This window comes from Lepisosteus oculatus, chromosome 16 (assembly GCF_040954835.1).
Source record: "Lepisosteus oculatus isolate fLepOcu1 chromosome 16, fLepOcu1.hap2, whole genome shotgun sequence".
Taxonomy (NCBI): domain Eukaryota; kingdom Metazoa; phylum Chordata; class Actinopteri; order Semionotiformes; family Lepisosteidae; genus Lepisosteus; species Lepisosteus oculatus.
In genome coordinates, this window is record NC_090711.1 from 8953189 (window position 1) to 8981011 (window position 27823).

The 27823-nt window shown below is 39.4% G+C and overlaps 1 protein-coding gene across 3 annotated transcripts; it reads left to right on the forward strand.

Annotated features, from left to right (window-relative positions):
- Positions 1-25674, forward strand: znf831 (zinc finger protein 831). Of its 3 annotated transcripts, none has more exons than XM_015364923.2 (6): positions 1-131; positions 903-1037; positions 5261-5350; positions 11155-16972; positions 21799-21926; positions 24358-25674. In XM_015364923.2, exons 4-6 carry the CDS (start codon positions 11203-11205, stop codon positions 25129-25131), a joined length of 6672 nt encoding a protein of 2223 aa, XP_015220409.2. In that variant the 5' UTR covers positions 1-131; positions 903-1037; positions 5261-5350; positions 11155-11202; the 3' UTR covers positions 25132-25674. The 3 variants fall into 3 exon arrangements, with proteins under 3 accessions (XP_015220409.2, XP_015220410.2, XP_015220412.2); XM_015364924.2 differs by having other exon boundaries at positions 6-20; XM_015364926.2 differs by lacking the exons at positions 1-131; positions 903-1037 and adding an exon at positions 4101-4745.
- The last annotated feature ends 2149 nt before the right edge of the window (positions 25675-27823 follow it).

Sequence of the window (27823 nt, forward strand, 5' to 3'; positions counted from 1 at the left end):
TGAGGAGTGCATCAGTAAAAGTAATATTAAAACTATTAGTTTACTCATACTGTTAACTAATGGTTGGAATTATTTGTGCAGGAGGTTGATTTACTTATCCATTATCCGTGGTGTATTGACCCATAGGTGAAGTGAGTATGTGACAATGATAATTACAATATGATAAAAATCAGTATTGTGTACAAGAAATTAAATTTGCCTACTGGTGAGCATACCTTATTTCAAATTGACTTATGGATTACAAAAGACTGTATGTTAGATATTACTTCTTATTTAATTTTGCAAAACTGTAAGTTTGTGGAGAAACATTTCTAACATTCATTTAGAATTCATACTTATCATAAAAAATAAGGACTGAAAATAAATTGAGTAATCAAACATTCACAGAATGTTGACTCCTGCAGCAATATAATTTGTTTCTGCTGCTACAAAAAGAAACTGCTGGTATAATTGTATTTTATCAGTGTAAAATTTATAATGTTTGTCTTTTCTGTAACATATTTTAATGTGTAGGGGGTTTGAAGGTGGTAGACAGTATTGTACTGTAAACACATTTAAAATGAATTCGAATTGCAGTCACACATATAATCACATTACTGAGATGCGAATGGCAACATCGCAGCAGTCCTGTAATTCACTGAATTGGAAAATGAAAGTTTTCTTACTCTAGTAGCAGGGGCTATCAAAGAGTTAAATACCATGCTTGTGTAATTCAAAGTAGAATCCCACATAACTGCTCTTAGTGAATGATTAATTAGCTTCCTATAAACATCCATAGGCAAGAATTGTTCGACTTGTAAATGGGGCTTAAACAGAATAGGCATACAAGTGTGAAGGTTACAAAATGTTTCCTTTTGAAAGGCAAGTTGCTCTGGATGAAGTGCTTTTAACTGTTGCTCTAGGTGCACCAGTGCTTTTGGAAGTGCTGCAGCCCAGCTTCTGGAGAGAGATGCCGTCACCACAGCAAGCATGAAGGGCTGAACACCAGCATCCTACAGTACATCTCCACACTGCTACAGCCCCAGCTTTCGATCAGGGTAGTTCTCACTGCGCCTTTTCAACGGAGCCAGGATTAACATACTGTACCCCAATTCTAATTCATATATTACTCAGAAATATGTCTTTGGATCACAACTTAGTTATGGAAAGTTGTCATTTAGTTTGTCAAGCACACTATCAGTGAAGAGAGTTTAAAAAAAGGAGAAAAAACGTGTACAAAAACAAATTATAATTTGAGACAAACACAGTGTCATTGGGGAGGCACAGTCGTTAGTATTGCTGCCGCACAGCACTGCAGCACTGGATTCTGTTCCTGGGGGGCCGTCTGTGTGGAATTGCTCAGCATGTTCACCCCATCTTTGTGTGGGTGTCCTCCGGGTGCTCCCGTTTCTTCCCACAGTCCACAGACATGCTGGTAGATTAATTGGCATCTATGAAAATTGGCCCCTGATGTCAGCATTTGTGTCACGATTATAGTCCCTCCTCCTTAAGGGGGCTCCAGCCCTTTCACTTCAGACTTAATTCTGTGCACCTGACCCCTTTCCCAGCCCACCTTAAAAGCCAGGCGCTGACGTTCAGCCTGGCTCTGCATCTGGTTTCCGCACTGTGCGAGTCCGGGACCTGGAAGCGCCTGGTCCCGTTAAGGTTTTAACCTCTGTTCCTGTTCCTGTTCCTGTTCCCGTTCCTGTTCCTGTTCCTGTTCCTGTTCCTGTTCCTGTTCGGATGGATCACCTGGCTATGGACTTTCTTGCGTTTTTTGGATTCCCTCTATGGATTACTTTTGGATTGTTTGCCTCGGCCACACCTCCCCCATGCACCAGCGCACTTTGGACACCCCCCGTTTTCAGCCCCGTATTCCTGCATGACTTTTTCCTAGTGTTTCCCCACTTCTTCGGATTGTGTCGTCCGCATAGGGTCCGGAAAGAACTGTTCGTTACAATTTGTGTCTGTGTGTGCCCTGTGATAGACTAGTGTGTGTCCTACCTTGCTCCCAATGCTTCCTCGAATAGGCTCCCCAGATCACCGTGACCCTGAATTGGATAAGTGGTAAATAAAAGTGAGGGGAGGTTGTGAAACGTTTTTTATTAGCAGCCAGTTAAATTCACAGTTTGTGAAATGTTTTAGCAAACAGTACAAATTGTACTTATATTTGGAATTACATTTCGTTTGCTAGTTTAATACATTGTTTAACCATGTTGACTTTGCTGTGCTTGTAACTGTGCCATTCAGGCTGTACAGGGAACTGCAGCAGATGCCAAATGAAGATACTGAACTGAATTTCAGATCTGGAGATAGGAATGAAACAGAAGCATTCTTAAACTAACTGTATTTCAACCATCTCACATGGGCAATGCCTGTTCTGTATTAAAGGGGGACATTACCAAGTTACTGCCAGTTTCAGAACTGAGAGCAGACGTTTTGTGTAAGCTTGTTCATAAGATGGAGGTGAAGGCTGAATGAATTCTAATATCCTGTCCTTTATGGCAGAGAACATAGAAACAACAGACTTCTATCGTGGTGCCATTAGCTGAAACCAGAGAAATTGGGAGGGACAGAAATGAAAGAGAGAAGGGGAAAGAAAGACAACTTCCTTTTCCCTCCCTTCCTCTTAAGACATCCTCTGTTTTACTCAATAGCTCCCTCAGAAACATGAAGGATGTGTTGTTTCCTTTTTTAATGTCTTTAATATCACAAGCTGGTATAGAGGCTCATAAAACACATCATGAACATCGTTGCGAAACAAAGCTGAAAATAAAATGAAAAAATAATCAGAAGACTGCAGCACTTTAAATCTCAGAAATCCTTCAAATCCCTTCATAAGGTGTCACATTAAACTGCCCAGATCTAGTCTGAAATGTATGAGACGCAGAGAATTTATACTGAACCCTTGAGCCAATTTACCTCACAATCTTATAGTTCTTAGAAAATTTTTTGACAGATTGAGGGAACATACCCTGATTTGCTTTAATAAACGAGAACATTTTGTAAAAAAATCTTTCTATTTTTCACCATGACACTGGGTGAAATTAATAATTCTTATGTAGCCTTAGAGAATTTAGTGAAGATGCGAGGTCATGTCACCTAGCTTCATCCATTCTCCTGCTGTTTTGGAATACTATGTTTTAAATTTCTGTTTTATTTTTGACATGTGGAATTTAAATATTTTTTTCTTTTTTCTACCTCTACAATCTGAAATTCACTGATGTTAACCAGCTTGGCTTGCTATTACGACCTACAGTATAAAGCAGAGACATGAGGACTGTTGTACATGCTCCTCCAAAATGCACAATTGCCTGAGTCACTCCCCATTTTCCACAGTTTGTGTCAGACAATGCTTTACAAAACAGTTAACACTGGATGAGTGATGCGACAGTCAGCAGTAACACAGTAGCACTATTGTCTGACAGGTTCCAGGTGGCAATATTGTGGCAGCCTGAAGATACGCATGAGCAGCTCAACCTATCCAACAGAAGACCCACTGTCACATAGCCCTGACTCAAAACAGTGATGTCTGGATTGCACGTCTCTAAAATACTTTTATTGCTCTAGTCCCTGAACCTGGATCTTATTTAAAAATTTTGTAAGTAGGCATTACTTTTCCAACACAGTTCTCAATTCCTTCTATCCAGTGTCAGCTCCTACTGCCCAGTACTGATTGAGAACACATTACATTGGTTCTGGGAAGTAATCTAATGTAACACACATTGAATCAAATGTCTTGTGTTTTTATTTTGGTACATATCGCTTTTATCTCACATTGTCCAGTGTTCAAGAGGTAACGATAAATAATTTCTGATTGTTCTTCTTTATTTCTCGCGTCATAAGAGCACCGACTATATGCACATCAAGACAATGAAAGCTTTTCAGTGCAATGGAGACATTTGAATGTCCTAAACTGAATCACCAGTACTTAAAGTCCTCAATAAATATGAATCATACTGAATTTTTTCCATTCCTCCAGCCTGCCTCTTCTTTTATCAGGTTACTATTCTCTGTGTTCTGGTAATGTTTTGGTCAGATCATAATTGTTTATTTATTCTAATTTATTAATTGGTTGAGATTGATGTAATGTTTGATTTCTTTTTTTTTTTTTCTGGGACATTCTGTACAGTCCTAAACATGTCCCCTTGTCTACACCCACGCAGAACAGCAGTAGCTAGCATGAGGCAGAAAAAATAAAACGAAATGGCAGAAAAAAAAGGAATCATTTACAACACCCCCCACCCCCACCCCCACAAACATCCACCACCTAATCTGCTCCTAGAGTGTGCTACAGGCTGCGGCCGCCCCCATCAGCCCACACTCCTCCCCCAGTCTGGGCTCAGGCTCAGGGATCACCAGGCGAGTCAGGAGCAGGTGGGGGGGAGGCTGTCAGAAAACCCAGCTGGGCCTTCCACCCACTGAGCCTAATTAAAATCTGAGGCTGGCACAGCTCGTTACACTTGTGCAGCCTGGTTTCTGTAGACCACAGGTTAAAGACCATCGCGGTCTTTCATCTGCTTTCCCTCCCACTCCCCAGTGCTGGGTTTTTTAGAGGTGCAACATTTTTGAGAAGAAACGGAAAGAAAAAAAAGGAACGCAACCAGTCCGCCCCCACTAATGCACACGCCCACACGTGCTCGCATGCACCCCTGTTCTCTGAGTGTGTGCGCGCGCGAGTGTGCAATCTGGAGCAAAGAGTCAAGCACTGCCACAAGACAGCAGCACAGTGTGCTTGCAAGGCTGCATGCAATGTGCAGTTAAAGGTAAGACTGTGTGCCTGCTTACTTCCCCTTTCAGTAGTGTGTTTCTTTCTGTTCTGCTTCTCTGCCTTATAAATTACTCTCACTCTCTCAGTCCACCTGCCCCCTCTCAACCCTCTTTCCCTGTTCATCACTCCTTGTGCACCCTTTTCTTTCCCTTGTCTCTTTCTCTCCCTCTCAACAGAGCAATGCTCTCTTTTATATCAACTTCTGATCTAAACGCCTTTGTCTGAAAGTAGCATTGCACGCATCACTCCTCCTCTCTCTCTCTCTCTCACCATCTCTCTCTCCCATCCTCTCTACAGCATCTCCTCTGGTTTTACACTGATTTGCATAAAGGATGTGACAGGGTATTTCTCGTCATACAAGCAACAGTTCCCCTAAAAAGAAAAAAAAAAGAAAGACAAAGAAAGAAACAACAAAGAAACAAAACAGAAGTAGAGCAGCAGAGAGAGTGATACTGTCTTTCTGTCTCTGTAGACACATGGAATTATTGGCTTTTGCTTGCATCCCAACAGCCCCACGGTGGTCACTGGACAGCTCAGATAACCAGGGATGGCGAGGGGAACGAGATTAACAAGGGTGCCCAGAATTCTCCTAGAGCTGGGGTGAGTGTTTAACATTGCATGGCCTGCTTGCTAGTCTGATTCACTGGAATCCATCAGGAAAACATCTTTGATGTTATTATATAATACCGGGGTAAAACTGACAGAACCGATTGTAAAATCTGTAATCAACATGGCATTTCGGCAAAGTTGTGTAGTATATTTCTATGCAGGAATGCTCAATGGAAGAGTTTTGACGAGACTTGAATAGACCCTTATCTTGTTATTTCAATGTTTTTAGAAACATGAGATTGCACAGCGATGGCAAAATTTCCACTTTTTTTTTTTGATTCCCACTTCAGGAGAGGCGAATAGAGAATAGAGTTTGCGACAGATAGAAAACAAAGACTTCCCTGGATGTCAAACATGTCGATTAAAACAAATTTATTAGAACATCAACTCCCCTCTTTCTTTATAAATGAAATGTGTTTCAGAAGAAAATACTGCTGTCAAGGAAGATTTTGCTGAACATTTAATTTTCTGGATTTGCAAAACAAGTATAATGACTAATCTGAAAACTAGAACAAAATTCTGCACAAAAATTAATGAACAAAACCTATAAAGCCCCTTCCTTCTGAGTTTTTATTAACAGTTTTTATCTATTGTAAACCTGTTCACATTGTCACTGAATTGTAGTACTCTAAAAGTTATATAGCTGTTAATGTCTTTTGTTTATTCAACATATGAGCAATAGATGTGCAAATCTCTGTGGAAAAATAATTATATTTCATTTTAGTATTTTGAACTTTTCAGTATGTTACAGTTCATTTCTTCAGATTATTATTAGCTGATACTATATTTGTTCATTAATGCAAAGCGTAAGAAACCTTTCATCCATGACTATAGATATCAGGTCCGAGAGCACTAAATCTTTCTCTTTGTTTGATATTCCTACACAAGAAGCAAAAAAAATCTAAAGGAAATATAGATTGAAGATGCGAGTAATTTTTTATTTGAAATGTTCGGAATGTCAATAACGACTTTTAAAAAGATCACAGGTTGCAATTCAATGGCAGACATGGTACCAGCAGACATTTACTGTATACATCTTTTTTCACTGCTCACTTCAACTAGTGTGAAACTCCATGACTCAGTTTTAATCTGCATCTGTTATGGAAAGTTAAAATTCCGAAAGCTGGTCAAAGTCACCACATCCTCCTTAGAATTTTCCCTAATTATTTCATATCTCCCTCTACATGAATGTGAAATTCAGTTTAGATGTTTAGTGTTTGTGATTATCGATGATAGAAGATGAAGCTCAAATATCAACGGCCATATCTGACTGTATCAAGCGGTATCAATTTCCCCAGTTTAGTAGAGCATAAAATTTATCTTCATCAAGACTGGGGGAGTCCCACAGACTGCATCCACTAAATGTGAAGAGTCACAAATCACTCTGAATCTGTTTTTCCCTAAAGAGAGAAAATGGCAAAGTAAAATACTAAAAATATTTGTCAGTTTGTCATCCTCATGAGGATATGTGTTTCTACCCAAGACGCAGACCTGTGTATATTGTGTGGCAGCGGTCTGTGCTTTGTTCTCTGTTAAGTTCTTTCGTAATGCCACAGAAATGAAATCAATACACTTTCTATACTTACCAAGTAGGTTGAGGCACCGATAAGAACAATATGGCTCAAAATACAAAAGATAAATTCCAGGAGAAAAAAATATAATTCCCCAAAAAGCTATGTTTCATTCAAACATTCAATTTGCATTCCTTCCTTCTATCCCTTTACCCAGTTCAGGGTTGCAGGGGAACAGTGCTTGTCCCAGGCAATGACAAGCACAGGGCCTGTCACACCCTGTAAGATACACACTGGATGGGATGCCAGTCCATCACAGGGCTCAACACAGATACACACACACTCACCCCAGTTTTGCCAGAAGCAACTTAACCCACCATTATGTCTTTGGACTGTGAGAGGAAACCACAGCACCCAGGAGCATCCCACACACTGCACAAAGATAGTGCCCCACGTTTGTAATTGAACTCAGGGCCCCGGTGCTTTGAGGCAGCAATGCTAACTACTGCTCCACCGTTCCCTCTTTCAGTACACCTGAGCAATATAATTGATCTATTTTAAAAGTACAAAAAAAAATACAGTGACACAATTACATAAAGACTAAGCTCAATGAGGCATTCCATATGCCCACTGTTCCACTCCAGGTTTCTCTCAGTTGGCTGGACATTTGTAATGACTGGTAAACCCACTGCTAGTGTCTGGTAGCTAGGGAGGTACGGTACACTGATATTCGTGCTTCTGTCTGTGTCCTCACATGTCTGCTAACCTTAATCGTGTAGCTCCAGCAATAGCTGAAACGAAACAGAACTTTTTTTTTTATTTACAATGGCTTCCATCTAAAGATCTAAACGAAACAAGACTGGCCTTTTCTGTTTGTTTTTTTTAGGGTAGGAGAACGCAGTGCTGTCTGGCTTGTTATATAATACCGTGCTAAAAATAATTTACTATATTTAATTGAAAACACTCCATTATTACTAAACATTATTTAAAATAGTGCTATATCACAGGTTTATATAACTCATTTGCATTCTGTTACATATAATGTACACTTAGGGACTATAGTGAAGTTGAAAAAATATTAAATATCCTACCCAATATCCTTCCTTGCGGTTTAGGCTATATTAACATATTGTTGTGTAATAATTGTCTGTTTTAAACCACCTATATAGAAGCTGTAACAATTTCACGGTAGCCAAGTCATCACTGGCTGTGCTCTTTTAGGTGTTTCCTAGTGTCAGGAGAGAAACTAGCCTCACAGTTTCCTCCCAGCGACATAATGCTTTATTTGTATGAGCCATTGCAGCATGTTTCAGGTTTCAGGCTTCACCCGGCCCAAAACAAAAATGAAACCTAGCTCCAGATCTGGATCCCCCGCTACACATTCAAGGTCTCAGGCTGCAGTGCCTCGCAAAAGTATTCAGACCCTTGCACACACTTTTGTCGCTTAAAATGTTCACCGTTCTGACACTTTGAAGTAGCAATTAATACCTGTTATTTACAAAACCTAAACTACATAATTAAAAGCAAAAAACTAACAAAGTAGATAAGAATTACAGTAGATAATATGAAATAAACATGGAAAACTTTTATGAATATATAAGTATTCAAATCATTTGTTGTGAGAAATATAAAGTATTTTACATGTACCAAATGACCTTAATCAGCTACATAATTAGTTGAGTGGGTGATTTCAGAATGAATACATCTGTCTCTGTAAGGTCTCTCAGTCAGGAAGTGACTTTCAAGCAAAGATTCAGACACAAAAACCAAGCTGTTTTAAGTTTTGAGGGATATAGCTGTAGAAATGTGCAGGAATAAAAATATTTCAAAGACCCTTAATATCTCTTTTAAACTGGTGAACATGCAGAGGTTTACACATACAGATCAGGCCTCAAACTGCCCCTTAACAGAGCAGCTGGGCGTGGGAACAGGTAAGGGATTCCACCATGAGGCCAGTGGTGGCTTTAAAAGAGTGCAGTTACTGAGAAGAGAGACAATTTCCATTTCAGGAATATATGGGGACTTGTACGGAACCCCCCAAAATATTTTTGTTTAAATCCCAGATGAGTGTGCGACAAAACACCAAGATGATATTGCAGACATGTTTTAACTAAAAGTTTTAGTTGTCAGACAGGAGAAAAGTGGAACTTCATGGCCTAAATGCAAAGTGTTACATCTGACACATAACCAAAGTCATGCATCACTCAGTCAGCACCATCCCTACTGTCATGCAGGACGGTGGAAGAATCATGTTACAGTCTTGATTCTCATCACCAGGGAGCGTGATGTTTGTCAAGACTAATGGGGCCATAGATGGAGCAAAATATTGGCATAAATAAGTGAGAAGCCGGCTTCTGACCTAAAACTGGGACAAAAATTCACCTTACAGTATATCAGTAATCCAAACTATAAGGCCAGGCCCATGTTGGAGAAGTTTAAGAATAAGAAAGTAACTGTCCTAGTCAAAATCCTGACCAGAATCCTTTTCAAAATCTATAGAAAGTCTAAAAAACATCAATTCATAAGGGATCTCCAAGCATCTTGAAGGAGCTTGAGCAAATCTGCCAAAAAGATTGGGTAAAATTGCACCAGGCTGGTGTGCAAATTAGGAAATGATTTACCCAGAAATGTGCAGTTGTTATTCTCGCAAAAACTGCTTCCACAAAGTTTCACAGGTCTGAGTACTTTTGCAATCAACATGCTATATTTAATTTTTTTCTTTAGTTTGTGCCAACATTTACTCTTAGAAGCTTTCCATTTAAGTATTTAGGTTTTTAATAAAATATTGAGTTTAAAAAGGCATATGCATCATTTTGTTGTTTCAAGGTCTGATTACCTTTAAAAGGCACTGTGCATATGTACACTTATACATGTTACTGTAAGAATAGAGAACAAGGAATTTCAAGAAACATCTAAATTTAAATACAATACAATATATATATATAATATTTATTTTTTAACTTTCCCTGATTTCATATTTTAATTGTAACAGACACATACATAAAATTTAATGGTGACATAACAACTCACTTATTAAATTAGTATTGCATTTTCTTTATGTGCTCATACTAAACATCTATTTCAGGATAGTAAATTGAATATGAATACATTTTGGTTATGAGAATATTTATACAGCTACAGTTTTAAATGGTGTGCATGGTTTGTAACAATTTATATAATTTAACTGTTTGTTTTTTATATCTAAGGAATATTGCTATCATCAATTGACCTACAATGGATTGTTTTGCCCTTCTTATACTAAGGTCCTCCTTTACTGCTGTTACACCGATTATTAAGACACCCCTACATACTACAAACATGTATCCTTGACCTCATCAATAGTAACAGTCACTGACAGATAGTAATATATACTGAAATATAGTAATGGGTTTCTCAAACTTGTTAAAGCAATTGCAAATAATAACAACTGGAAAGGAATTTACCACAGAATAACTGGATGTCAAATTGATTTTACCTTAGAGTAACTAGCAATCTGCCCTTTAAAGACCTGCACATCCTACAGAATTTGTAAAATGCCTGTTAGCTTCACTGAGTCACTCTCTCTAGAGTTCATTCTAACTGCACTTCTGAGTGTGTGAGGAGGAGATAATATGCCATTGCTAGCTTTGCATGCAAATGTGCACCATAGCAATCATGCACCGAGTTTGTTATGCAGATATACCTCTGCCATGGTGAGGGAGTTTTTATTGCAAGTGTTTTTGAAAGTCTTTTTAACTCAATTAATCTCCTGTCATATTTTGCATTACATTTGATGCACACACCTACACATATCTGTCAATTTTGTTTACCACTTTAAAACTGTACAGTATACCATTAATATATACTTATTATATTTGTCTTAAACACGTGATTTACATCCAGTGGCTAATTCAGTATTCCCTGGAAAAAAAATATTTGTCCTTTATTTTATGTCATCCCAGAAGCTAATAGGCCTTTTTTAATACATTGAATTATTAAACCATACAAAAATATGTGAATTTAAAATGGTCAAATAATTTAAATTTAAAATATCTAAATTTTCTAAGCTTTCTCTTTTTTCCTTAGTGCATTTCTCATGCTCCTTGTCAATATGCTTATGAGAATGTTATCTCTCATTGGAGGTCTTGACTTTGACAAAAATGAAAATATGTCCAAATAATTACATATGTAGCAGCTGCCTAAAGGGGGACTGTACTTGATAATCCTGAAACTCACTGAAAGAAATTCTGTCTGTGAGTGACTGGTTAGCAGACTGCTGATAAAAAAAAACTGTTTCTTTTGCAGGTAATTGCAAGTGCACTGGTCTATCAACATCACGAGAAACTGGTTACCATGGAGACCAGCAAGCAGGGATGTTTAAGTGCTCCAGCTCCTAGCAAGCAACTAGTTCAGCCCACAAGTAGCTCAGTAACAGTATGGGGAGAAGACAGGATGCACAGTATGCAGCCACCTATGCCCACAGTGTATCTGAACACACTGGGCCTGCCCATGTATCCACAGCTACAACCCCTGCCCAGCCAGGACTCTGTGACCATCCACCTATCTGTTCCTCAGCTGCATGAGAGCAGGGGATCAGTTGATCCCAAACAGAGCCTGCCCACGCTTACACTCAGCATTGTCAATGGGATGCCCATGCTGCAGCAGGGCCAGAGGTTAGCCGGTACAGTGGCAGGGAAGCCCAGGTCTGCTGGCAAACATGTGTGTGAGCACTGTGGCCGTGACTGCTTGAAGCCCAGCGTTTTGGAGAAACACCTGCGCTGCCACACTGGTGAGAGACCCTACCCCTGCACCACCTGTGGTATTGCCTTCAAAACTCAGAGTAACCTCTACAAGCACAGGCGTACTCAAGCACATGCCCGCTTGTCCTCAGAGTCAGAGAAAGGGGGAAGCAGCAGCCAGGAGGGCTCCCAGGGATCCACAGAAACATGCCCAGAAAGCCACTCTCTAGGGAGCTTGGAAGGACCACAAAGTGAAGAATCAGGAAGCTTTGAGAAGGAATCTGCTACATGTCCAGCAGAGCTCATTGCCCATAGCTCAGCTAAAGATCCGGCTGAGCAGGGAAAAGCAACAACAGATACTGGGTGGGCTTTGCATCAGGCTGCTTTGGTAGGCCTCATACTTGCACCTGTGAATGGAAACCAAGAGAAGCTGTGCTCCATAACTCAGAAAAGGGAGCTGTCATCTGGAGCCGAGCACGGCACCATTACTAATCTACAGAAAAGTGAGGAGGTTGAGAGAACTTCTCCACATGCTCCAAATCGACACCTTCCTCTTCAACGGCAGGAAGCCACTTACTTTTCAAAGAAGTGGGACTCCAGAGCCTGTAGTGGGAAGTCCCAGAGCCATGACAGCACTGACTCTGGGTACCTGTCCCATTCGGACAGTGGTGAACAGCAGTCATGGGTCTCCAGTCCCAGTAACAGCCTGCGGGAGCACAGTATGGAGTCTCTACCAGAAACAACCATGGAGCACCAAGCTGAAAGAGCAACACTTCCTATAATGAATTGCACAGCTGAAACTGTTATGACTTCGAGTGTGCCCAATCAGAGGACACTCGTGCTTGAGAAGAAGAAACTGGAAGAGCGTATCTCCAAACTAATTTCTGACAATGACGCCTTGGTAGATGACAAGTGCCTGGAAAATGTGAGACCCAGGAAGACAGTGCTGTCCAAGCAAGGCAGCATTGACCTTCCAATGCCCTACACTTACAAAGACTCGTTCCACTTTGACATGAAAGCAAGCAAGAAGGCAAACACTAGTGCAAGTTGGCATAACACAGACAACAAACCTAAGCAAGCAGTGTACAATTCAGTGCCCACTCAACACTCAACAAGTTTTGATCATACGCCAGTGACTCGAAGCAGTTCCTTACCTTTCAGTGAGAGCTGTTTGGGTTGGGAAAGGACTACTTCACAAAGCCTATATCACAGAGAGACTACTTTTTCCAGTCGGCGGGACAGTCACTTGTACACTGGAGAGTCTGCTGCAAGGTCTGTGGATCTGCAATCCTCAAATCACAGGTCTCTTGTGAGGCAGGTGGCTGTTGATTGCTTGTCAGGAGCTGAAGGCCCCTGTCATTCTGCCTCTGTGGAGGAACGTTGTCAGAGCACCCTGAGCTCTGAAGGAGACTCCATTGATATCACAAATGAGCAGAGTAGTGGAAAGTGTCGCAGGAAAAAGGCCCAGAAGTTCTCCTACAATAAATGGTATATGTATGGGGATGGAACATTCAGAAAACTCTATGAAATGGAGAAAGGCTCTGACCGGAATACCAAGATAGCTGGTGGCATCTGCAGGACAAGAAAAAATGCACCAAACATGGAGAGAAGAAAAGGACCAGAGGAGCCCCGTGGCATCACTGTGAGTCCAGCTACTCCAGTTCTTAGAGCACAAAGTATTTCTACTCCAGATCTGAAAATGGCAACAAATGCAGACATAACTCATAACATGTATCGGCCATCCTGCCTTGCTGCCAGCCTACCTGCTCGTGGCATTGTTTCCTGTACAAAAGAATCCAGCACCCAGGGTTCCTCTTCAGTTTCACAGAAACCAGTGCGCAAAGGGGTTTCTGACTCATCACACCAATTTGTAATACGGCAAAATACCATCCTGGGTTCAGATTCTTCAAATTCCAGTGGGACATGGTCTACTAAAGAGTTCTCTTCACTTAAAGAGGCAGAAAATACTTCATCAATGTGTTTGGGTCACCTTCCATCGGAGAGCAAGAAACAGAAGACAGATGAAAGCTCGTGCAAACTTGGCTGTCCCACAGCTGATTGTGAGGAACCAGTGGATAAGACACAGAGTACTTTAAGTCAGAAGAATTTGATCAGTAAGAAAGAAAAGAGGAATAACACCGTGCCAGATCAAGCCCAGCCACCCTTAAGCAGAATCTGTAATGCACAGACAGACACAGTGCGTCAAGAGAACAGGATGAATTTTAACCTGAGATTCATCAACATGCAATTTTGTCAAAGTCCAATTCAGTACAAGAAACCCGATTTATCTGAGTCCCAAGACAAAGTGCCTGGAACATCTGTTTCTGTTGGCAAAGGGATACCTGTCTACTCCTCATCTAAGCCCAGCTTCCTACCGAAGTACCAGCTGAAACTCCCACACAGTGCAGGCCATGGGACATCTTCCTGTTCCCCTCAGGTGGCCGAACAGGCACTCAATGCTGAAAACACTACAACCCGAATAGGTCCTAAAAGCAACCTACTTAGGAAAGATACCAGCAGCCACTCTCACCTTTCAGATTCAGAAGAACAATCGTCATTGAACGACATGTTGAGTGATGCTTGTGGAAAAGAGCACTGTATTTTTGAAGTTGCAATACAGGACAACAATCCATCAAAAGCGGCAGAGAGTATGAAAACCATGAAAGAAAACATCTTTGATACAGGAACACCTGTTGAAATAGCTCATTCCTCTGATGCTTGTGTCACTGCCACTGGATCAAATCCAGTGTCCTCTGATTGGGCACAGGTGATTCCTGGGCAGGTTTCTCCAGAACCAGACACGATAAGCCCTGTACAATGTGTGTCACAGGAAAATATTATTCAGAAGCAGCTGGTTCAGATTAATAGTAATAATATTGAATTCTCTGTTGATCTTATGGAAGAAAGCAACATAATGAAAATAATGAAGAATGACCAGGACCTGTCTTCCACAGAAACTCTTTGGCAGCAGTCTAAAGATTGCTTCAATTCCTCTCATTATCAATCACATTCCTCAAGAAGAGGTCAATTTGAGGAGCAGAAAGATGAATCCAGCTCAGGAGGGGTAAACACACATTTAAAATCAATTTCATTGATACGCCAGACTTTGCCAATTAAAGCTGAAACAGACAGTGTCAAAGAATTCCAGAGATCACCTTCCCCAGTGCACAGCAATTTCCTCAGTCCACCTCAAGGAAATGATCATGATGAAATTGTTTTGGTAAAGAAGTCAAGCCAAAGTAAATATATCAGGCCCTCAATGCAATGGGAACTTAATCTCCCAGATGACATTTCTGGCAAAAAAGAACAAGGTCTCATGCAGAGTGAAAAATTTCCACCAATTAAAGAAATAGAAAACATTTCTTCATCTACCGAGAACAGCAAAGCCAGTTCTTCACAAAGAACATTTATGCTCAACAAATCTCTCCAGCTGTCCAATGACACCAAAACAGGGGAGAACATGGAGAAACCCTCACTGGTTGGACTTCAAAATTCTCTCCCGATTCAGAGTCTGTCATCCTCACACTGTGAGGAGGATCAGGGGGTCAGGAGAATAACATCTGAATCAAAGAGAGTTTCTCATTTCCTCCCACAGAAACCAGCTCCTACCACAATGACAGATAATCTGACCTCCAAAGACAGTAAAATGGTTGGTTACCAACAAGAAACAACAAAAACTCACCATCTACCGTTCTTGAAAAGTGAAAGACAAACTTCTGAAGTCAGTGATGTGAGAGATTCTAACAAAAATCTTCCATGCACAGGCAGAGCTGACACACACACACTGAGTTTTTCAACTGAGGTGGTGATTAGACAGAAGCATGTGCAAGATTTGAGTGACGTTTCGTTGATTTTGAAGAACAATCTCAACACTAAAGCTGGGTTACATCATTATTACAGTCCCCGTTATTGCAGATCTTTCCAGGAAGCAAAGCAAACATCATTTGAAAGGGTCAGACAAAACTTCCCAACTCAAGAAGATCCTCCTTTACAGCATATTTCCCACCCAGCAGAAGAATCCCAAATCCGGAAAGTCACTTCCACATCAAATGATGTTTGTCATCAAAGCGATCTTCGTAAACCAGAGTTGCCCACTGCAGAGTTTCAGAAATGTAGAAGAGAAATCCCAGCCAGCTCATCTACAGCAGTACAAATCAGTAATAGCTCAGAAGATAAAATGTCAAATGTCTCACAAAGTTTGACATCTGAAGAACTGAGTCAGTTTCAGGTAAAGGCATTAGAACAATATGCATCTCTGTCCATGAGCAATCAAGACACAGGAAAAATCTCAAGTACACAGAAGGTGAGCCAGAATAAACCTTTATCATTGAAGTATGCCTCTCTTTTCACAGCCACATCTGAGGTAGCCAGCAAGGTGACCATTCTTTCAGAAAAAACAGACCTAAGCTCCCAGAAAAGTTTCAAAATATCTCCAAAGGAGAACACTGTACAGAAACATTTTGGACAGCAAATATCTGTGGCAGGGCTTCTGAGGGACACAAGTAATCTTAACAACAAAGCTCAGGACTTTTGTGATAAACTCAACACTGTTCACAAACTTTTGCAGGGTTCTTTCACAGATCCTAGAGGTATCCAAACAGAATTGATTTCAGAAAAGCTTCCAGGCCAAGAAAAACTCACTGTTATTCCCCCATCTCATTCACAACCATTACAAATCAATGCAGGAAATGTTGTACTAGATGTCCTGAGCCAACACAAACTATTAAATAAGAGACTCCCAGCTAATTTGGGAAGGCTGGAAACCAACCATGAAAGTCATTTAGGCAAAGTTGCCGATCAAAATGAGGCATGCAAGGGATTCCATCAGATTCTGTATACTGTCTCCACAGCACAGCAAAGCCAAATAAATGAAAGGGATGCTATTGCTGTGCCGCAGTACAAACAGCTGGCCCCATTTGCAAGCACACATAGCTGTACAGGTGGCATGGAAAGGGAGATGCCTGCTCAAATCCTTCCAGCGAGCAGTGGGAATATAACTTTCACAAATTCGCAATCAGACAGCCATGGAAAGATGGCTTCAAAGTATTCTGACAGTGACACAGCTGCTATACAACACAGCGGAGAAACCAGTTGTCACTCAGTACAACTCTCATGTATGTCTGATCAGAAGAATGATACAGAGGGTGCGTGTGAGAAACATGAGGAAAATCCTGCGTCAATCCAATGCCATCAGCAGGAACTGTCATCCTGTGCTGTGTCAGAAGGTGTTTGTGCAGAAAGGATTTTGAAGATAGCCACGAAACAAGAAGAGACAGCACCTGATGCCAATCCTAATCTTCCTCACTGTAGTGTAGAAGGCAGATCAGAAGATGAAGGATGGCCCTGTGATTCAGTTCAAGATGTCCACCAACATGTAACATCAGGTATGACAATAAAATCTAGAATGAAATTTGTTGATCGGTTATCACATAGGCTGTTTTTGCAAAGTAGAAGACGAAGCAGAATTCTAAGCTTAACCCAAATCAAGATATATTTCTTATTTGCATTTTTTAAATTAATTTAAGATTTTTTTGTTGTGATTTTTATAATGTAGCTGCACGGATTTCATACACAGCAGACTGTCGGTCACTGAATGTTGCAAAACAAATAGTTAACCTTTCAAAGCTGACCTTCCTTCTGACCTTAAGAGAGCATCTTGAAACAGTTAAACTAGTTTCTTTTTTATTTATTTTTGTTTGCCAAGAAAGACCAAGCCAAAAACACTAATAAGTGGTCTTGAAACAGACGAATGTAACAGAACTAAGAAAACTGAAAGTCTGAAACATGACAACACATATAGATAATGGGAGAAATAACAATGGTTATACATTTTGCATCAGGTTTCACCCGTTCCATAACAGTGGTGTACTGATGCTTTATGTCCACAAGGAGGCGATGTGTAACCATGTAAATTCTTTCTCTGTCACTTGAGAGTCCGGTTACATGGTGATTGCGTGAGTTTTGTTCTTTTACACAACTAGCTCATTACCATGCCCACATGTTGTTACTTTCACCATACCTAAATCATATTTATCTAGTCATTTTATCGGCTTGCAAGCGGTTTAGGCATTTTATTTCAATTTCTTGTGATTATCTCAAGAACTAACTCATTAACAACCCAGTATTCGATCTGACCTGTTTGTTCCACCTTATTTAACTGCCTGTATATTTCACTGAAAAATGCATATTGATTTATGTTTTCCTAAACCGTACTGCTCTTAGACTTGGATTTATATTATAGAAATTGATTTCTGAGAAGGAAGACAGATATTTGTTCCGAAGTCAAATAACCCTGTAAATGTAGCTGAAGAGAAAGAAGGCACTGAACATCACACAGTCTCAACTGTCCGGGATAGTCTTGGGCAGTAAGGTCTTTGAAACAATAACGGTGCTGAGAAGTGATCTGGTAACTGTAGCAGGTGTAAATCGAAGCAGGAATGGGTCTGGCATGCCGCAGTTCACCGCACAGTTAAAGTGTGTCTGGAGTGTAGCTCATAGAGGGAGGACTGACTGCAGGCTAAAGGCCACAGCCATAAGTCAGAGCAACAAATCTGACAGAAGTCAAAGGTTACATCAAGATAAAGGGATCACCATGGATAAGGAAAGATCAAAACACCCTTGAAAGTGCCGATTATTTACAAAAAGACTGTGAGGCATCATTTTCAAAGAAATGTGTCCTGGGAACTGAGCAGAGCTGACTGAATTGGGATTGACTTGTTTCTTCATAAACAAGTGCTCATACGGGGTTTAGGCACAGACACCAGAGCTTAAGAACTGGACAAGCGAACCTTCAAATAAGGTGAAAGAAAAGACAGACACTGCTTTGAAACAATTAATACAAAAGATTTGGAGCCCTTGAAGCAACAAAGTTGGAGTCTTTCAGTTTGAAATGACAGGGTTTTATTTTCAGAATGTTTTGGGACAGCACTGTTGGAAACTATACACATTATATTCACTTAAGCACCTTCACATACAAACAGAAACCACACATCCGAAAGCTCTGGTGTGGAGTTTATTTGATTACCATGAAAATGTCAATTGATATACAGCATTATATTTCAATTTCAAAATCCAGAATCCTTCTTAATACACACTTAAGCGAGGAAATACTGCATTCGTTTCACTACAGGTATTTATAAAACGATGTTATATATTAAGTACATAGTGGTAGCATGTATAAAACGTATCATCTCAGACTTAACAGAAAATAGAGGTTTTTGCCTTTTCAGTTGCTAAACGTAATTATTTTTTTGTATGTTTTTGTATTTAGACACTATAAGCTCATTATCTTTCACAGACTGTCAAAAAACTGTGCTGTTTTATCTGAAATGAGATGCTTTTATCAGAGAGATCAGATTGCATGTGCAGTGCTCTTTTTTGCTGATGTACTATTTAAGCGAAAGATGAAGGAGATGAAAACATTGGGGGATAGATGGAAATCCTACCTCTGACATGATGGATGAAAATTGTTAACATCTGTTAATTACTACAATCAGTTTTGGCTATCTGATTCATTTCTAATACTCTAGGCTATTGGGAAATGGATTACACAGGCTTTAATCACTCAGGTTTGATTTAATAAACATGCTTCGCAGTGATAGAAAAGGGGATACAAACCAGGTCGGGGGTACAGTTTGCCCTGCTGATCACTGTAACAACTAACTAAAGAGTGTTTGGAATTCCTATTTGACTTTGTCCTAAAATAATGACACGTAGCACTTATGGCAACTTATTATTTTACAGCTTATTAATTTCAGAGCATGTTTTTTATTATTACATTTTATTATTTTATTATTTAATAAATAGTTTATTTATTCCAACAGAGGCATATTTGAAAGAGCTTGTTTAAGTTTTTATCCTAAGAATCACAATACTTGGCATGACTTTATTTTGGTTGAATTGCTTGGATATTCATGGGTGTGTGTAATCCTGACACGATGCAACAGGTCATGTAATATAATTTCATGCTGAAATAAATCTTTACCATAAAAACCAGGATTTTTTATGTTGTTGTTGTTCTTCAAAAGATTCACTTGCTCGTTGCTGGTGACAATGCAGGGGTTAAAGCAGAAGTTTGACTCAAGCAGGAAATAAAACCAAATTTATCAATGGTTAGAATATGAAGATAATTGGAAATGAATCATGCTTAATGAAATTAGGAGGAGACGGTTTTTGCAGTTAATCCTGTGTGATAGATGATTAGTAACTTCTGTGATGAGCACAGAACAAAAAGCACACATAAACTGGGACATCAGGAGTAAAGAAAAGCCTAGTGTTTTGAATGGACCATTAAACATCTATAATGATGCTTAATAGCAATTCCTTGCAGCTGTATTAGACTTTTCATCCCAAACATTTCATACAGTATACACCCACCACTGATGTGCACCCCACTGGGTGATGCATGGCAGTCATTAAGACTATACATGAGATCAGGTAGCAAGAGAAAAGACCTCACTGATTGAATAATTGGGGAAATATAGGCTGGTCAATCTGAACAAGCCCAAAGTGAAATTCTGCCTGAACACTGGGGTTAACACCCCTACTGCTATAAAATGTGCAGTGGAATTTTAATCATCAGGTTGTCTGTCTTGGACAGGATCACTGTTTAACCTCTATTCCTAAGGATGGTGCCTGCTACAGGAGAGTGTCTATTGTCACCCACCTGAGTCTTTGTTTTTGAAATTGTGTTCTATAGAATATAGTGCCACCTAGTGGTCCACTAAAACCTGGATTTGCTTAGTTTCCGAGTTCAGGGTACGAGTTGGTAATGCTGCTCTCCAAAAGTGTGCTCTGATCCAGAAAGCACAGGGCCTGCTATTACCTGCTATTGACAAATTAGTATTTGTCAATACAGAGCTGCAAAGTGTATTTAAATTCAAAGTATTGATCATATTTGTAGGACATTACTCTCAAACCTCAGCAACTGTAGTGAAGTAATATTAATGCCCTTGAAAAATTTACAGTTTGAGGTGATTTTTTTAAAATCTTTGTTTTAAGCACAGCAACATAATGACATCGGAGTTATTTTGCTGGAGGAGCTCACAAAATAATTGTTAGGTGAGATAAGGTATATGAGCTGGCAGAGGAACTAAGTCTGCCTCTGGGAAATCACTCACTGCCTTTTTTTCTCCTTGTTACTGTGCTTCAGGCCAAGAGCTAGTGGGAACTATGCTATCTGACACTTGACTGCATTAACATATCCATCATTTGACAGCTGTAATTACTTTAATTCAACCACATGTTTTCTTTAGCAAGTTCTAGTGGCTCTTGAGAAATCCTATTTTTCTCCCTTTTGATGAAAAGTAAAGTAGGGATTAATATCTCTAGGTATTAGAAATGTTAGGCAACAGAATTACAAAGCCTGGTCAATAACATGCTTTCAGCTAAATGCAGTCTTTTCCTTACACTCACATTTGAAAATCATATGTGACCAGTTTAAATTTTTAAATGCCATTTTAATCGACTTTGTGTTGCACAGATTTTATTTTGATTCAGGGAGCTCTGCTATACCGGTGCTCTGAACTCTCATGAACCTTGTTCACTTTAAAATCTAACCCAGGTGTTGTTTTATAATCTGATCATTCACTTGAGCAGGAGCAGCACAAAATTTATGACATGTCATAAAATCTGGTTTAGGCTATAAGCTAGACTTTGTAGTCCCTGTGCAAGTGTGAAGAAAGCTGAAAAGGACTAAAATAAAAGAAAAAGAAAATAAAGGTTAGAATTTGTAGTTTAAGCACACAAAAAGCAGTTTCAAAACCAAAGTTTCAAAACCAATAGCCAGTATAATTTGTACTGCATGTTTCCATCCTGCTCATCTTGGAGGTTATTCAATGTGAAAACGCAAGTCAAGTTGTTCGGCAGTAGTCTATATTGTCATGCTTTAGAATATGTTGGTTTGGAATTGTTTAAATCTTAACAGAAATACCAGAACACAAGGGGAAAGGACATCATCAAGGTGAATGCTGTACATTGGAGGTGGTGGAGGGGATCCCCATTAGCTGGAAAGCACTTTGAGTGGAGGGTCCAGAAAAGAGCTATCTAAATGTGAGGATATTATTTGCAAATAATGCAAAGGCCAGATTGTTTTTTTTAAGAGAATGCAAAAAAAAAAACCCACATCAATAAATAAGTAAATGAACGAATGTGGCACAGAAAGATGCCTTTCACTTTCTACAAATAATCTAGCTGGGATTTATCTCCGCAGGTGAGAAACAAAAGACTTCCACTTTCCAAGCACTGAGGAATAGAGATAGCAGCGGCCCCACGGCACACTCAGAGTGCAGCAGCAGCAGCTTCTCGGATTTACAAGCACTAAAGGGGCAAAACACCAAGGTATGTGTCTCCCATGCAAGACTGGTCAGACTAACAACAGGCAACTCTAAAGATCTGAAGTCATATCAGAAGATTTTTCAGGCCGACCAAGACTCCTGGTTACTACAAGCACGATGATCATTTATTCTAACCAGATGAGTCAGTTGAAAATACAACACAATTTACAATGCGTAAAGAGTAAACCCCATACAGCACATGGCAGTGTGAACAAGCACCTGGCTGATTTCATTTTACAACTGAAAACACCTTCAGAGACAAACATGGACACCCTCAGTTCACACTGCAGATTGATTTGGCCTTTGCAACACTAAATTAAAATGAGCCTAATCAAAAGCTGGAGGATCAGTTCAACAGTAGTAGTGCATCTTAAATTGAGAGAGGGATCAGAAAACAGCAACTATCAAGATAGATGGTGTTTTTCCTATTAAAGGCCTGTTAATTGATTTAAACTAGTAAAGCATTTGATTAGTGTAAAGAGAGTGCCAATCAATCAAAGAATAAAGTTAAAAATGATGAGTACAATATATAGAGAGCCAGTGATAAATCTTAGGCCAAAACTGTATTTAGAAACTTAGTTTCCTAGCAACAGTTTTACAGGCCATTTTGTAAATAGATTCACCATAGTCCATGGTGCCGAGTACTAGTATATTCATGGAAGAACATGTATAACAAGACCTATATTAAGGTAAACCAAGTCTAGACTTGACATTAGTTTTCAATTTATTAACATGAGAAAGATAAGGCATTATCTGCCAGATACCTAGATATTCATTAGGTATGACTTTCTCACACTTTGTGTGACTAGAGGCACACTGACTATACACCTGCTGGTACAGGTTTTTCCTTTGCCAAAGAAATAATGTGACTACTGTGTTCTGGGGAGGACAGGTGGGAATAAGACTAAGAATAATTCTTTATGTTTCAGTTGCTCACTTCCTGAATGACTCTGAAAATGCAGAGTTTAAAGTGAAACAGGCAGATGAACTGCTATCCAGGCTTAATCCTGTCTTGCTCCTGTTGCTTGCCGGGATAGGCTCTGACTCCCCATGACCCTGTATTATTAAGCGCTTAGAAAATGGATGGATAAGCAGACTGTGGATTTATTGTTTAGATGTCAAGTTCCTAATCTGTAATGCAGGTAGTAGTTATATTAATACCAACAAACCAGATCCATACTGAGGTCCTGCCTTGAAGGAAATGTAGGCCCCATTTACAGAAATATAAGCTGCTCAAACTATAAGATCAGAAGAAAATTGAGTGGAATGGGCTTCTCAATAAAATCACATGCTGGCTTTTCATCCTGGGATCTCTGCCTATACCCAGACTTGCCATCTCTTTTTATGAGACAGGTTCAGATACTTTAATCAGGAGCCACCAGAAGTATGTCTGGCAAGCTACTCAAAAGCATCTTGGTTTTTACAAGGGCTGGCTTGACAGAGCAGCTCATTATTTGGCAGTAGAGCTGTGGAGCCGTAAAGAATATGACATATTCCTGAGAGGTTACTGGAGTTTTTCTTCTATGGAAAGAATCACAACAAAATAACCGAAATTACAATTGATCTTTCGCAATGCAGACTTGATTGTTATCGTTCCTTGATAGCTGGTTTCTGAGAAGAGTTTCCTAGTCTGAGTTGGTAAATACTTTACATGATATGTGAAAATAAGATGTCCGTGTTACGCTGTTCACAGGTACAGTGTTGCATGAAAAACACTGAATCAAAGGAAATGTTTTGAATGCCTTCTTTCAAACTTTCACATAGCCAGTCATTCACCTTCCTGCATCAGACAAGTACTAATAGAACGTATCATTGCTGAAAAATAAGAAATGTAATTTTTGCAGTCTTTAAATTCTGGTATTGAAAAATGTATTACTCAAAAACAGATTTATTCACATTTTAAAAACCCTGTTTCTGGATAGCAGTGGTACTCCTGGACCACATACCAGCTGGCTCTGTAGCTTATCCTGAAGCATTTCCAATAGTGTTAAACAATTTTGGCTATTTTAATTTTTTCAATTAAGTAACACATAATTACATTAGAATGAAGACTATCCTGCAGCGGATAATATTTTGGACTGGATTGTAACTTCATTATGTGCTAAATTGATCAAAAACTCACATCTGTTCTGAGTTATTAGTAATAGCTGACTGTAACTGACCTAAAGATCTGCTGGATGGTGATATTCCAGGACTGGATGAAGTTAGCCAGCAAATAAATATGCATTCATTTTCATGGAATACGTTTTTAAAAATATCAATTACAGTGTCAGCTCTCTACTGTTTGCAAACAACAGAAGTATTCAAACTACATTCTCTCGCATCTCAGTGAAGTAATAATAAAACAAACTAAAATTATTCCAGAAAAGAGCTTTGCCTATGACATGAGATGGCAGAACAACTTATCTAACATTGCATTTTTTTCTCCTTAACAGGATAAAGATGTTTTGAAGAAAATAAAAGAGAATGCAAAGACCTCAAAAAAGATCTCAGATCTTTTAACCCTACATACCATTCAGCCTCCGGCCCAAACTACCCAATATAAAGAGAGGGTTCAAGTGAGTCTGAGCCAGGAAGCAAGGTCCTGTCCTACTTCAGGGCAGGAAGTAGGGGGCAGCTCCTTTCTAGACTCCTACTCTCAACCTCCATCTACCTGTGTCCAAAAGACCTGCACCCTCTCCCTAAGCACGATCTTCTCAAGTAGTGAGGGATTTACACAGGGAGTGAGAGATGGCATCAAGAGGATTCCTCCACTTCTAGTTCAGGAAAGGAGCCTCGTGCCTTTGGAAAAAACATATGATGGCACATTTTCAGCAGGAAGACAAACAAACTGGAATATGGCATCTAGAAAACATCCGTCTGTGAATGAAGGTGAAGGCATCTCTTCCAAGAACAGCCTGTGCTTTTTCCAGTCAATTCAGGCTAGCGCAGCGGAGGTCAAAGATGTCCGTCAAATCAATTCAAATGAAGATCCACTTCATTCTAAACTAAGCTTGAAAGCAGCAGGACATTCATGCTTGGTTGGAGATGTAGGGCACTTACATTCAAATAGCAACATAGCCAGATGCTCTTTGTGCGAGGACAACCTTTCTGTCAGATCTGAGGACCTTCATGAAACTGAGACCCCTACCAGAGTTGTGCAGGTCACCCTGGAGGAGACAGACACAAGCAGCAGTGATGATGAAGGAAAGCTGGTCATTGAGCTCTAGCGGAGAAGAAGCTCTGGACGTCCACAACATCATCACAATTTAGGTTATGAGCTGGGGTTTAATTAAGGAGATATGGAAATGTTCAGGTTCTGAAACGCCTGGTACTACTGCAGTACTCTGATACTTCAGCTCTTTAAATGTCTGACTAATTATAAATTCATTCAGTTTTATAAGAAAGGACTTGGCTGTGCCAAAGCCCTGAACTTGAGTGGACTGCAATGCCTGGTAACTACTCTTGGGTGTAAAGACATAAACAGTGTTGTAAAAATGGCACTTCAAAAATTCAGAGAATAACCCAGCCAGTGACTGAAGCCCAGGGAGAACAGGTGGTGTGCACTGAAAGCAAAATGATAAGTGTCTATAGATAAGACAGCAGTGTTAACTTTCTTTTTTGTCAAATAAACCTCTGATCTGTTTGATATCAGTTCTGCTAAGCTGAATGTAAACAATATATCAAAGTCACATATTAATGTTTTTGTGGCCTTCCATTCTTTTTGAACTGTGGGATGTTTTCTTATGTTGTCAATAAAGAATTTTATAAAATGCATTTGTAAATCTGCATATACTATCCTAAAGCAGTACTGCCATCCTGCTGAAAACAGCCTTTTTTGTGTGTTGTCAATTCAAACATCATTCTTCCATGGTTTATAATTAAATTGCGGGAACATATCCACAAAATCAAATCTAATTTTAGCAAATAACATCCATTAAGAATTTTCAACATCTGTTTTTTGCATTTAACAGTACCCAGTTTTAAATCTTTTTTCAATTATCAAAATGAAATCAGAACACAAGAAAAAGCTGCAGTCATACAGCTCGTATACTAGTTTTATGTCTATATACAACAATCTCCAAAATATGAATACACAAGTTACTCCAGAGTTGCAGACTCTTTTAATAAACAAATATTTCCTGGAACTGACAAGGACAATAAAATCATTATTTCCTAATGGTTTTGCCTGTAAGAAAACTGCGATTTTTAAAATTAATATTGCCACAAAGAAATTCCCAAACCTGACTCATTCATTTTCATCACTCCAATTGTTGCTTTGCAGTTGTTTTCTTTGTCTTCCTTTTTGGTTTTAATCTTCATTTTGCCTCCCAGCAATTATTCTAACATTATTAAATTTCCTAAATCTCAATCAATACATTTTAAAGACAACTTGATCCTACACGTTATTTTCAAATTATCGGTGGAAATAGATTGTAAGAAGTCCTTTAGGGCTTTCCATATGCATTTAACATACTCATCAACTGTAGTATGCAGTAAATTATTCAGAAAGGAATCACTCGGAGATCATTTTGTCAAAGCACTGGTGGGTTTCATATTTGTTGAGAAATGCATGGTATTTCTTGGCATGGAAAAAGATGACAGATATTGAGTCAAGTGCAAGTGATTACCCTTAACAACAAGATAAAATAACAGAACCAAGGTAAAACATCATACTGTTACTCAAACTTTGGCAACTCTAATGCAATAAACGTGTTTTTTTCACATGCAATTCATATAACATAAGAATGCATATTTTCCAAAAAAACACCAAAGAGGAGCCAAAATTATTTTGGTGCTTCAGGAATCTCCAGCATAATGGGACAGATCACCCTCTGTGGCTGACATTAGAGGCCTTAGATCCACGTGTCCTTGTGCCTGATTAACGCTGTCACCTTGACAACTTTAGAGTTACAATGTGATTGATAACTCCTTGAGAAATTAAATGATCAATAACAAGCAACTGACCCTTTAGCAAGCATAATTTTACATAGTAAAAAACGTTCAAACCTTTGGTACCTCCTTTGTGTTATTGGTAACATCTGTGCTACTGTGAGTTAAATTACAACCTAACTTTACACGCGTCCTGCTTCTAGTTTGAGTTGTTGCCAGTTAATTGGGAAATAAAGAAATCTCATTAATACAGTGAACAATGCTGAACACAAGCCATTCTTCAATCAAGCCAATCCAAGTCAACAACTGAATACAAAGCCAGTGCATTACAGATTCTATAGGCCAAAACACATCTTGAATGTTTTCATAAGAAACTATGTATATCAATGAAGTTGTTAGTGTCTTTTAACAGAATGTACAGTGCCTTGCGAAAGTATTCGGCCCCCTTGAACTTTTCAACCTTTTGCCACATTTCAGGCTTCAAACATAAAGATATAAATTTTTTATTTTATGTGAAGAATCACCAACAAGTGGGACACAATTGTGAAGTGGAACGAAATCTATTGGATTTTTGAAACTTTTTTAACTAATAAAAAAATGAAAAGTGGGCCGTGCAAAATTATTCGGCCCCTTTACTTTCAGTGCAGCAAACTCACACCAGAAGTTCAGCGAGGATCTCTGAATGATCCAATGTTGTCCTAAATGACTGATGGTGATAAATAGAATCCACCTGTGTGTAATCAAGTCTCTGTATAAATGCACCTGCTCTGTGATAGTCTCAAGGTTCTGTTGAAAGCGCAGAGAGCATCATGAAGACCAAGGAACACACCAGGCAGGTCCGTAATACTGTTGTGGAGAAGTTTAAAACCGGATTTGGATACAAAAAGATTTCCCAAGCTTCAAACATCCCAAGGAGCACTGTGCAAGCGATCATCTTGAAATGGAAGGAGTATCAGACCACTACAAATCTACCAAGACCTGGCCGTCCCTCTAAACTTTCAGCTCAGACAAGGAGAAGACTGATCAGAG